Source organism: Corvus brachyrhynchos, unplaced genomic scaffold (genome assembly GCF_000691975.1).
Source record: "Corvus brachyrhynchos isolate BGI_N302 unplaced genomic scaffold, ASM69197v1 scaffold412, whole genome shotgun sequence".
NCBI classification, from domain to species: Eukaryota; Metazoa; Chordata; class Aves; order Passeriformes; family Corvidae; genus Corvus; species Corvus brachyrhynchos.
Window position 1 is genome coordinate 64,764 of NW_008236761.1, and position 10,401 is coordinate 75,164.

The 10,401-nt window shown below is 43.8% G+C and overlaps 1 protein-coding gene across 1 annotated transcript; it reads left to right on the forward strand.

Moving 5' to 3' along the window:
• Positions 1-1,045: 1,045 nt before the first annotated feature.
• CUNH21orf59 (chromosome unknown C21orf59 homolog) lies at positions 1,046-6,546 on the forward strand. Its single transcript, XM_008644632.2, has 6 exons — positions 1,046-1,250; positions 2,433-2,500; positions 4,005-4,163; positions 4,505-4,636; positions 5,963-6,058; positions 6,148-6,546. Exons 1-6 carry the CDS (start codon positions 1,085-1,087, stop codon positions 6,256-6,258), a joined length of 732 nt encoding a protein of 243 aa, XP_008642854.1. The 5' UTR covers positions 1,046-1,084; the 3' UTR covers positions 6,259-6,546.
• Positions 6,547-10,401: the final 3,855 nt, after the last annotated feature.

A 10,401-nucleotide genomic window follows, 5' to 3' on the forward strand; every position in this document is an offset into this window, starting at 1 on the left:
GAACGGCCCTCAGGCGCCGCCCGGGCAGCGGGAACGCGCCGCCTCCCCACTTAATGGGGCCGTGATCGCACAGTGCCACCGCGTGTGAATTCCCGCCTTTGGTATTTTAGTGAGGGCACTGCACAGCGCTGAAAATTCTCTCGCTGTGTGTGCCGGCAGCGGCTGCTTAAGTCACGGAATCGCGGAATGGTTTGGACTGGGAGGGACCTGAAAGCTCATGCGGTCCCACCCCCTGCCGTGGACAGGGACATCTTCCACTATCCCAGGTTGCTCCAGGCCCCATCCAACCTGAACTTGGACGCTTCCAGGGTTCCAGGGGCAGCCACAGCTTTTCTGGGCAACCTGTGCCAGGGCCTCCCCACCCTCACAGGGAAGAATTTCTTCCTGATATCCGATCTAACCCTGCCCTCTGTCAGTTTGAAGCCGTTCCCCCTTGTCCTGTCACTCCAGACCCCTGTCCAAAGTCCTCCTTCAGGGCACTGTGAAGTGCTCCCTTATGACCAGCAGTCCCCCAACAGGTGTGTGAGGTTATATTGGCCACCACATGCATCCCCTGACATGCAATGGAGTCTGTGATGTGTCTGAATTAGCGCTGAGTTCACTTCCGAGGCAGCTTTGAAAAACCTTTCCTGCCCCACCGTAGGGCTGTCAGAGCAGAGATTCCTGTCAGGTGAGCCTGACCTGGGGCTGCAGTTGACCCACACCTGCTGTGCACCAGCCACAGTGTTTGTGGGGTGTCTGAGGCCATACTGAGGCTGCTCTGAAATTTAAAAAATCTGACTAGGGAAATACCAAAAAGAAAAGGTTTATGGCCAGAAAGTACCATGCAGGTTTGCGTCCCTGCAAGTGTCATTTGTTATGTTGTTTTACGGGTATGTGAAATGTATAAATTTCAACATTATTACAGCATCCGTATCTATATATATGTGTTTATAGCCCTCATTATTTATTCCCTGTACTTACTTGTTGAAAAACTGAAAGCTAGGGGCACAGCTTACCTGCATGTACATCATGTGAAAGCCTTTTGGAAATGGACTATAGTAACAGAGACTTTTAATCTTGTTCTCTAAACACTCTTAAAGAGATGGAGGAGCTAGCAGAGCATGGTATTTCCTTGCCATACAATATGCAAGGACTGGCAGATGAGCAGATCGAAGAGCTGAAGTTAAAGGATGAGTGGGCAGAGAAGTGTGTCCCAAGCGGTGGAAGTGTCTTCAGGAAGGATGAAATGGGGCGAAGAAATGGATTTGGTAAGTCAAATGTAAATGCTTGCTTCTCTCCCTTCAGACACAGATAATCCATAATATAATAGGGAACAACAAATCCCTAATTCTGGAATAGGATAGCCAAACTAATGGTTAAACACACAGGAATTCTGTCTTGGGTTACAGCCTGGGGTAATGCTGATTTACAAGCCTAAAGAGCAGTATCTCTCTTCAGCACATAAACAATCACCAGGAGCAAGTTTGACTGTTCCAGTTTAGTTTACTCTCCCGATTTGTAAATGTACACTTCAGAACTGGTTTTCTCCGGGGACTCCAAGATACATTAACAAGTTGTTTTTCTAATATTCCTTTTTTCTCATTGCCTGGGACTCAAATTCACTGAACATGTGTTTGTAAGTGGGAGGACAGCCTTATGATATTGACAAAGTTGGAGTATTGAACAGTGTGTATATGTAAGCCAAACCAAGTACTATCAAATGATGCACTTAAGTGGGACATAAGCTGGGAATGAGTATGCTTTAGCAGTATTTTTGTTTTTGAGGACAGGCTTGTTATATCAACTAAAACAGGTAACTGTGATATGAAATGTACAGTGAATTTGCAAAACTGTCTGTGCTATTAGATTGAGATTTTAATTAGAACAAAACACAACTGCAAGCTGTTATGCCCACTTAAAGCACGTCCGCTAGTACAGCCCACAACAGGCCAGCAAGGAAGGAGCCTTGGTTTATGTTTTGGAGGGTATGGGATTATGTTTGTTGCTTTCTACTTAGTACCTTTGTCCCAAATGAAGTTCCAGGTCATAGAACCATGGAATCACAGGATGGTTTGGGTTGGAAAGGACCGTAAAGCTCATCCTGTTCCAGTCCGCTGCCATGGGCAAGGATGCTTCCCACCAGACCACACTGCTCCAAGGCCTGTCCAGCCTGGCCTTGGACACTTCCAGGGGTCCAGGGGCAAATACCAGTCACATGTCTTTGGGGAAAAGTGAGTTTATTTGTCCTGTGAAAAATACTGCTTGTTTCTTAAGTTAGTAAGAAGTACAGGAATGAACTATCCAACTGGCAAATAGGCTGTAGCTTGGTGGTGTTTCTCTGGCTTTACGATTTCGTACTGTTTCATTTGCTCACACTGGGGTCTGGACAGGTTGTGTGCTTGGTTTCTTGGCAGTAAGTGTAAACTATGAAATATGTATCTTACTTTTAGCTCCAAATGAAAAAATGCAGCAAGTTATAAAGAAGACAGTAGAGGAAGCCAAGGCATTAATCTCTAAGGTAAGTTTCCTCAAGTGGTGTGTGGGGCTTTCCTAAAAAGTGCTGTGGAGCTGGGCATCTTAAATGAAACCAGACTTTTCAGTGCAAGGACTGACAGTTGTTGCAAAATGCCATGAAGTGAATAGCATAATAAAATCTGACATTTTGGTTAATGATTTTCTTCGAGGCTTTTGGTGAGTGGTTCAACAGGTTAAGGAATCAGATACTAAACTCCAAGGGAATGCTGGCAGCCGAGCCCGTGTGGAATGATTAAAGCACGTTCACCCAAAGAACGCATCCACGCAATTTGCTATTGATGTGTTCTTTGGGTGAATGCTTGTCATGCTTTCTGGTGAAAAATTAACTACATTCTGTGCTGTTCTTGGAGTTCATGAAGTCTTTTGACTTTTATGTGCAATTAATTGAAAAATGTGTTCTAATCTCTTAGATTATCACAGAATCACAGATGATTTGGTTTGGAAGGGGCTTGAAAGGTCATTCAGTCCCACCCCATTGCCATGGTTAGGGATGCCTTCCACTAGACCAGGTTGCTCAGAGCTCAATCCAGCCTGGCCTTGAACACTTCCAGGGATGGGGCAGGGATTAGGCCTTGGTTTGGCAAGCACTTGGACTCATGCTCAGTCCTGCTGAGTGTGTCCGTTCAAAGACAAGCACAAGGTTTGCCCTGATGGCATGGTGCTCTCAGGTATTCGAATTCACATTACCAGATCTGTAGGTGCTCTGTGTTGTGTTTCAGCTTTTGTAGGACTTTGCAACACAAATTTAGTAATTTGTGAATGGAGTTAAGGATAGTTTGGGAAGTGGTTTATTTGGTTCACCACTTGATAAAGACAAAAGAGAAGAAATGTGCCTGTGTATTTGAGGTTGCACTGGCCAGTTAGCCAGATCAAGAACGTCCACAAGGAGGCAACATTCCCTTACCCTAGTACTTAAGAAACTCTTAAATCTGTTGGGAAGAACTTAATTTCTTCTCTTCCAGATGTCATGTTTCTTCTTTATCTCTGCAGTAGGATTTAGAATGATCTCAAGTACTTGGTCTTACACGTCTCTGCATGAGCTGTGCAATTTGCCGAGCTTTACACTTCTGCTCATGTGTGCTTTACTTTTTTCTCAAGTTTTAAGCCCCTTCTCTATCCCTCACTTTAATTCTGCTGGCTTGAATCATGTTCATGAGTCACAAGTGCTTGGAGCCAAAGCATTCCTGTCTGGTATCTGTGGTCATATGTGTCCTGGTTTGAGTCCTGTGTCCCACAGGCCGTTGTCTCCTGCACAATTTAGTGAAGATCTCCTTTTTTTGTTTCCTCCCCCATCCCATGTAAGCAGGCGAAACAGAGGCGCCAAAGGTGAGAGATGTATTCCAATGAGGAAATTTGCACTCCTAATATCTTTGTGCAGCCTGTTAGCTCTGCTCAGATAGCCCATCACTGGACCTTTGAACTAGGCACAAAGCAAAGTCTTTCTGCAGGTTTGTTTGTATTGCCAATGATCCTTGTCTGTATTTCAGAAACAAGTTCAGGCCAATGTGTGTGTTAATATGGAGATGGTGAAAGATGCGTTGGAGCAGCTCCGAGGGGCTGTGATGATTGTGTATCCAATGGGATTGCCTCCACATGATCCAATTAGGATGGAGTTTGAAGATAAAGAAGACTTGTCAGGAACTCATGTATGCAGTGATGTATTCCCTTTATATGTAGTCCCTGGGTTAAACATGGGCTATGCTGTTCTTCTTCTTATCAGTGAAGGTTGTTTTCACCTCCAATATGGAGAATTTGTTGCCCAAGGTGTTTCTATTAGATCAAGATTGAATGGAATATAAATAAAAATGCCATAGGTGAGTATGAGGAGAAGGACGTAGAAGTAGAGTGTAAAATTACACTTCATGTAAGGAATTCCAGAAAGATTTTTTTTTTTTTCCCCCCAGAAAAAAAAAAAAAATTCCGGTTTTGGAAAAAAAAAGCAAGAAACAACACTCCTCAACTCTTCACCTTATTTATTTTGTCACAGGCTGGAACCGAAGTTATAAAAGAATCGGAAGCACAGCTGTGGTGGGCAGGAAAGCAGTTGGAAGAAACAAAGTTGCTCTCTGACTATGTAGGCAAAAATGAGAAAACAACCATCATTGTCAAGATCCAGAAAGTGAGTATTGCTCGGAGATTTCTCTACAAGTTCCTCACCCTTGATTATCTGTTCTCTGTGGGAGAGAACTATCCCTAGGAGTGTAAAATGGATTAGATTAGTTCCAGCTTGAGCATCTTAAAACTGTATATCTATTTTATGGTTTGAATGGATTATACTCTTGAGTTTTTCTTCAGTAATTCTTTAGCCTGTCAGTTATGTACTATAGTTGGTTGCTACTTCTTGCTCCATAGTGTTTTTGTCAAGTACAAAGAGGTATTTAAAGAATAGACGAAATACAAACTGAAAAGTTTTATGGCCAATCTTGCCACCTGCAGGTTCTGCAGTGCATCCCTGAGAAGGGGGTAAGTCAGGTGATTTATGTGTTTGTCACTTAGAAGATCAGAATTGCTTTCTCTTTCCTCTCAGGGTCACTGGAAAATGGTGTGGCATCTCAGTAGCCACTGAAGTCTAGGGTCCCAGGAATGTTGTCTGTTTAATTAGCTGAAGGACCTGCTCAAAGAATGTGGTGCAGTATAGGAGTTTGTCTCTGCCTAAACTGCCTCAGACTCTGTTCGTTCTTGAGAGCATTCACTATGTCCATGCAAGATGCTGTGTTTGCAGTTGCTGACAGCAGGTGTTTTCTGCTTGGTCCATCATTTCTTCCAGGAGTACAGTAGCCTGGATAAGCAATTTCCTTTTATATGTAGTGGTTTGTAACTCCCTTACTTCCCTGCCTTACTGAGTGCTAAGCCATCCTGTACAGGTCTGTATTAGCAGGGGTGCTAAAGATATGGGCATATCCTGAGATGTCTAGAGTGACATTAAAACAGATGTATTATGTCTTTTAGAGTGGAAACTTAAGTAAAATAGACTCAATCCTGTTGGCATCTTCCACTGATGCCCACAAAATGATTCAAATTTCACAGCATGATTCAGATACAGAGATGAAAAAATAAACCTCACTTGAAAAAATAACCCTTACTTCCCTGTAAGGATAGTGAGGCTCTGGCACAGGTTGCCCCGAGCAGCTGTGGCTGCCCCTGGATCCCTGGAAGTGTCCAAGGCCAGGTTGGACAGGGCTTGGAGCAACCTGGGGTAGTGGAAAGCGTCCCTGCCCATGGCAGGGGCTTGGAATTAAAATATCTTCAAGGTCCCTTCCAACCCAAACCATTCTGGGATTCTATGAATGCAGAAGCAGTTTCTCAGCATTTATTTTCCTGTCCTGAGGGACCTTATTAAATTTGACAATCCAGTTGTCTGAAGAAAGGTTTTTGATGTCTCTGTGTAGCAGTTTCTCCTTTGTATCACAAATGCCATCGGCAACATTTACAATTTCCCTTCCAGAAAGGACAAGGAGCTCCAGGGCGGGAGCCTGTGATCAGTCATGAGGAGCAAAAAGAGATGATGCTGTACTACTACAGGAAGCAGGAGGAGCTGAAGGTAAGTGTTCTTTTGGAGCCTGAGAGCTGAGCTGCTCCGATAGAGCTCAGGCTGCGTCCCTCACCGCCTCCCTCCCCTCTCTGCCACAGAAACTGGAGGAGGAGGACGACGACTCGTTTCTAAATGCTGAGTGGGCAGACAACCATGCTCTGAAAAGGCAATTTCACGGTGTGAAAGACATCAAATGGGGTCCAAGATGAAGCTCTGCAAACCCCTTCTTAAGCTGCTCAGTTGATGCTCTTGTTTGCAGCAAGGACCTGTTTTGTGTGTGGTAGATTCTTCTGACAGCAGCTGAAATTTTCACTTCTGTGGCCTTAGGTGTTCAATAAATGTTCGTATTTCTCTGTGACTGCAGCAGCACTTCTCTCTGCAAAGAATTCAACCAATTCTCTTGAAGTTTGGTATTTTATTAGAAACTTGTAATTTGGATATGGAAGTGTCAATCTATTTCATAGATAATAGGTCTAGTAAATATGCACTGGAATGTTTGGTGTTGTTCAGTGGTCTTTATACTCTCTTCTCATTCTTACTGTTAGATGGTGTTCTCTGGAGAAGGTAATTTATTTTATAGGAGATGAGCTTCCCCCAACTAATCCAGGGAGAATGAAGGTTTTTTTATGTGCTTGTTCACATTTCGACATAGCTGTTTCCAAACCATCGTTTTGAAATGAGGTAGCCTCTTAATAATTGTTTAAAGGAAGTGTTTTTGTATAAACACGAGTAACATCCTTGTGGACTGCTTCATTTTCATTATTTGCGTTTAGTTTTTATTGCTGGTATATAGATGTTGACAGAAATTTGTATACAAAAGTAAGCATCATTTGCATGTAGATTGAATAAATAAACCCAAGTTGAATAGGACCCGATCTCTAAGATGGAAGTAAAAAAATCATCACTTTCCATATTGGTATGGTTGAAGAGACACAGATCAAGTTAAAAGTTGAGTGTTTGCTGAACTCGCAGCTTGAAGATTGGATGCAGAAAAGATAAGTAATGCCATTCAGTGAACTGTTAATGGTGGATTTACTTCAATCGATGATTTTTTTTATTTTTAGGGAAGTTTTGTGTCTGGTAGTTTTTCTTGAATCTCAACTTTACAGTAATATGGCTTTTTACAAGAAAAATCAGCTTTTCTGAGTTGCAAAACTTCAAATATTTTTTATTTTAAATTTATTTGGAATTATTTCACATGGCAAAAAAGTTTTCTAACAAAACACTTGTTCTACCACTTCCTAAGAGGAAAATCAGTGTCCTGGAGCTTATAATATTCTTATTTCCCCTCTGAAAGCAAGGGAAAAGAAGGCATAGGAAATATTTAACAGAGATTCTGCACTCCTTTGACTGCTGTTCTCTGCTCTAATTGGTGCTGGATTTTTATTTGGCTGAGCAAACTTTCCAAAGCATTGATGCTTTTTGGAGTTCCCACAACAGTGTTTGTTGATCTGCTGGATTCATTTATTGTGACTGAAATTGAATGAACTCACTGGACAAAGATTAAAGAGTACAGGAGCCCAGGAAAGCCTATAGCTGTTTAACTGCGCAAGGAGATAATGAGATAGAAACACCACACATAGGTTTGCAAATTTGCAAGTGTTTTGTCTTTCTTTTAAACCACTTATTTCTAGAAGTTTAATAGTAGCCATGCCCTTCCAGAGGGAAAATCCATTCTCTCCCAAAGGAGACACACAGGAGAATATTGCTAAACCTTTTGTTTTGTGGCCTTATCACCATCCTGATGAGTGGAAATGGTTTCCACACGTGGTTTCATTCCTTTTCTCCTTTTCACGGTTTTGCTTTCCCGCATTGCTCTGTTCTCTGCCTTGCCCAGGATTCTGGATAAATAAAAAGGACTTATTTGTTGCTTCCTGCAACCTCACCCAGCATTCCTGGTGACAAACTCGAGACTATTTTCAAGGCAGGAGTGGGGAGTTCAAACAGCTACACTAGCATTGCATGTTTCCTTCCAGCTATTTATGACCCAGCTATTGATGCTGGGTCATAAGCATTTCCAGATGTGTGTCATGCCCACAGCCTTGTGTGGGGCACAAACCAAATAGTCCAAACAACTTGCAAGCTCTCCTTTGCAGTATTTTCTCCTTAGGTTGCTCTCCTGGGAAATTGCAGGGATTTTACTGCTGAAACTCCATCCCACTGCCAGCCTTGAGTGTCCTTCCCATAGCATCACTGCTGCTGCCCCATGGCACCCTCCCCGTGGATACATCAGCCCTCAGCCTGGACGGGGAGTAGATTCCAGCTATGGCACTTCACCTGCTGGCTTTTTCAGGGCTTGGGACAGGTAAGTGCATACCTCATTAATTTTCTATTTTCTCTACTGGATACTTTTTCTGCAGAGGGTGTTGTTTCAGAAAGATCCAAATAATTCAATGTCTGTTTATCAGGTTTTCTCATGTTTTTTTTCATTCTGACTTTCAGACTGCTGTGAACAGTGAATATTTTGGAATGAGGTGAACTGCTAATTGACAGCTTTCCCCAATTAGACTTGGAAAGTGTATGCAAAAAGAATAAAACAGCAACCCAAATTCAGACTATAAATAGTTCAGTCAGAGGAACAGATCCTGAGTGAAGCTTGACCTCCCAGCCTGGAGCAAAAGCTGTTTCCCCTGCCCTGATGACTTGCTTGTGGAGCTGGGGTTTGGACATGGTTTGTCACTACATTGGAGGATCCATTTAAACGAGTATGCATTATTAAGCACTGCACTTCTTTTTCTTCAAAACACATTCCCAGTGGCTGGGAAATGGGAAGCAGCTGGGAAATCTTGGGAAGCAGCTGCTTCTCTGGCACCTGCAGGAATTTTTTACTGTCCGCCCACAGCATGTGGTGGCAGGCGGGGAGGAAAATCAGGAGGGGATCAGGTCTGTTAAATCACTATTTCAATACGAAAGGTCTTTTTCCTCCGAGGCTGTAAAATCAAGGAGAGGAATGGGAGTTGGGAAAAGTGAAACGTTTTGCCCCAAGGAAGGGACTAACTTCTGAGTTTGCAAACTGGTTTCTGCTGATCTGCTGCACTGCAGTTGTTTTGTCACCAGGAATGTAGACCCTGGTTTCATCTGGGAAGCCCAAGGAGGGCTATCAGATGGGTGGGTGTGTGGATGAAGTGAACAAAACAGGGAAAGGACCTGTGTGCCCAGTGGCAGGAGCAAAGGCATTGGGCACAAAATGAAACACAGGAGGGTCCCTCTGAACATCAGGGAACACTTTGTCACTGTGTGGATGGCCAAGCACTGGCACAGGTTGCCCAGAAAGGTTGTGGAGTCTCGTCCTTGGCTGGACCAGGTGCTCTTCAGTGGGTCACCCCTAGGGCACACTGACTTTACCTAGCCTTGGGCAAAGTGAAGTCGGGAGGAAAGATAACTCCCAGCTTTTGTTAGGATGGCAGCTTCTGACATCCGAGGCTTTCCAATAAAATGAGGGAAGAAAATGCACAAATTTTAGTGGCTATAAACATTAACTGTCAGACAGATAACTTCCAGAAATGAGCCAGCTGGGTGTCAACTGGCCTGTGGGCCTCAGGCTCTCCAGGAGGGAGTTTCACCAGGACTCAGAGTTCTGGGTAGCCCAGCAGAGCAGGGGGCCCTGGAGCCCCTGCCCTCAGCCTGCTCCAGTAAAAGAAGAGGATCAGGTTTTTTTCACTAGTATGGTCTGTCAGCAGAGGGAATTGTTGGGATGTCCATCAGTCCCTTTGTATCTGACCAGGAAATGGGTGGCACCTGCCCCATGAGTCAGGAGGAAGGAGCCAGCTCTGGCCCAGAGCCCTCCCCAAAGGCAAACTTGCCTTCTTCTACCCTCAGGACCAAGGCATGGGCTTCTCCAAACCAAAACCTATTAATCAATATCATGCATAGCACAGGTTATGACAACTTCCTACTGGAAAGGGGAAAGCAGTGTCCCAGAGGGAATGCAGCCAGGCTCCTGGACTGTGCCTGGCCTCTCCTGCAGTTTCCCAGTGCTCTGGATGACCTCAACCCTCTGTCCGTCTCCTTAGCCTCTCTTCCTTCCGCTGATAGGATGCTAATTGGTGGTGAGATTTTTCCAGTTGAGCACAGACAGGATTGTGCCTTAGTCATCTGAGCAAGATCCCTTCCTCCCTTTAAAGTTTTTCCAGGCTTAATTCGACTTTGTATCAGTAGGAAATGACAAGTCATGTCACTGTTTTCTTTCCAAGTGTTTCATACTACACTCTACCTGGACACACAGCATCTCAGTGGGGAAGCACAATGAACCCATGAAGTATTACTAATAGGAAGTGACATTTTTCCTCCTTTTGTTCAGTAAATTCCCTGTGGGCTGCAGCTAAAATATTGGAGACGTTTTTAAGACAGGA

What these genes read in the sequence shown, in the direction of transcription:
- CUNH21orf59 (XM_008644632.2), top strand. Translation starts at nt 1,085, where the DNA reads ATGGAGGAGCTAGCAGAGCATGGTATTTCCTTGCCATACAATATGCAA. An exon ending in AAGACTTGTCAGGAACTCAT is followed by an intron (nt 4,164 to 4,504) that starts GTATGCAGTGAT and finishes ATTTTGTCACAG; the next exon opens with GCTGGAACCGAAGTTATAAA. An exon ending in GGAAGCAGGAGGAGCTGAAG is followed by an intron (nt 6,059 to 6,147) that starts GTAAGTGTTCTT and finishes TCTCTGCCACAG; the next exon opens with AAACTGGAGGAGGAGGACGA.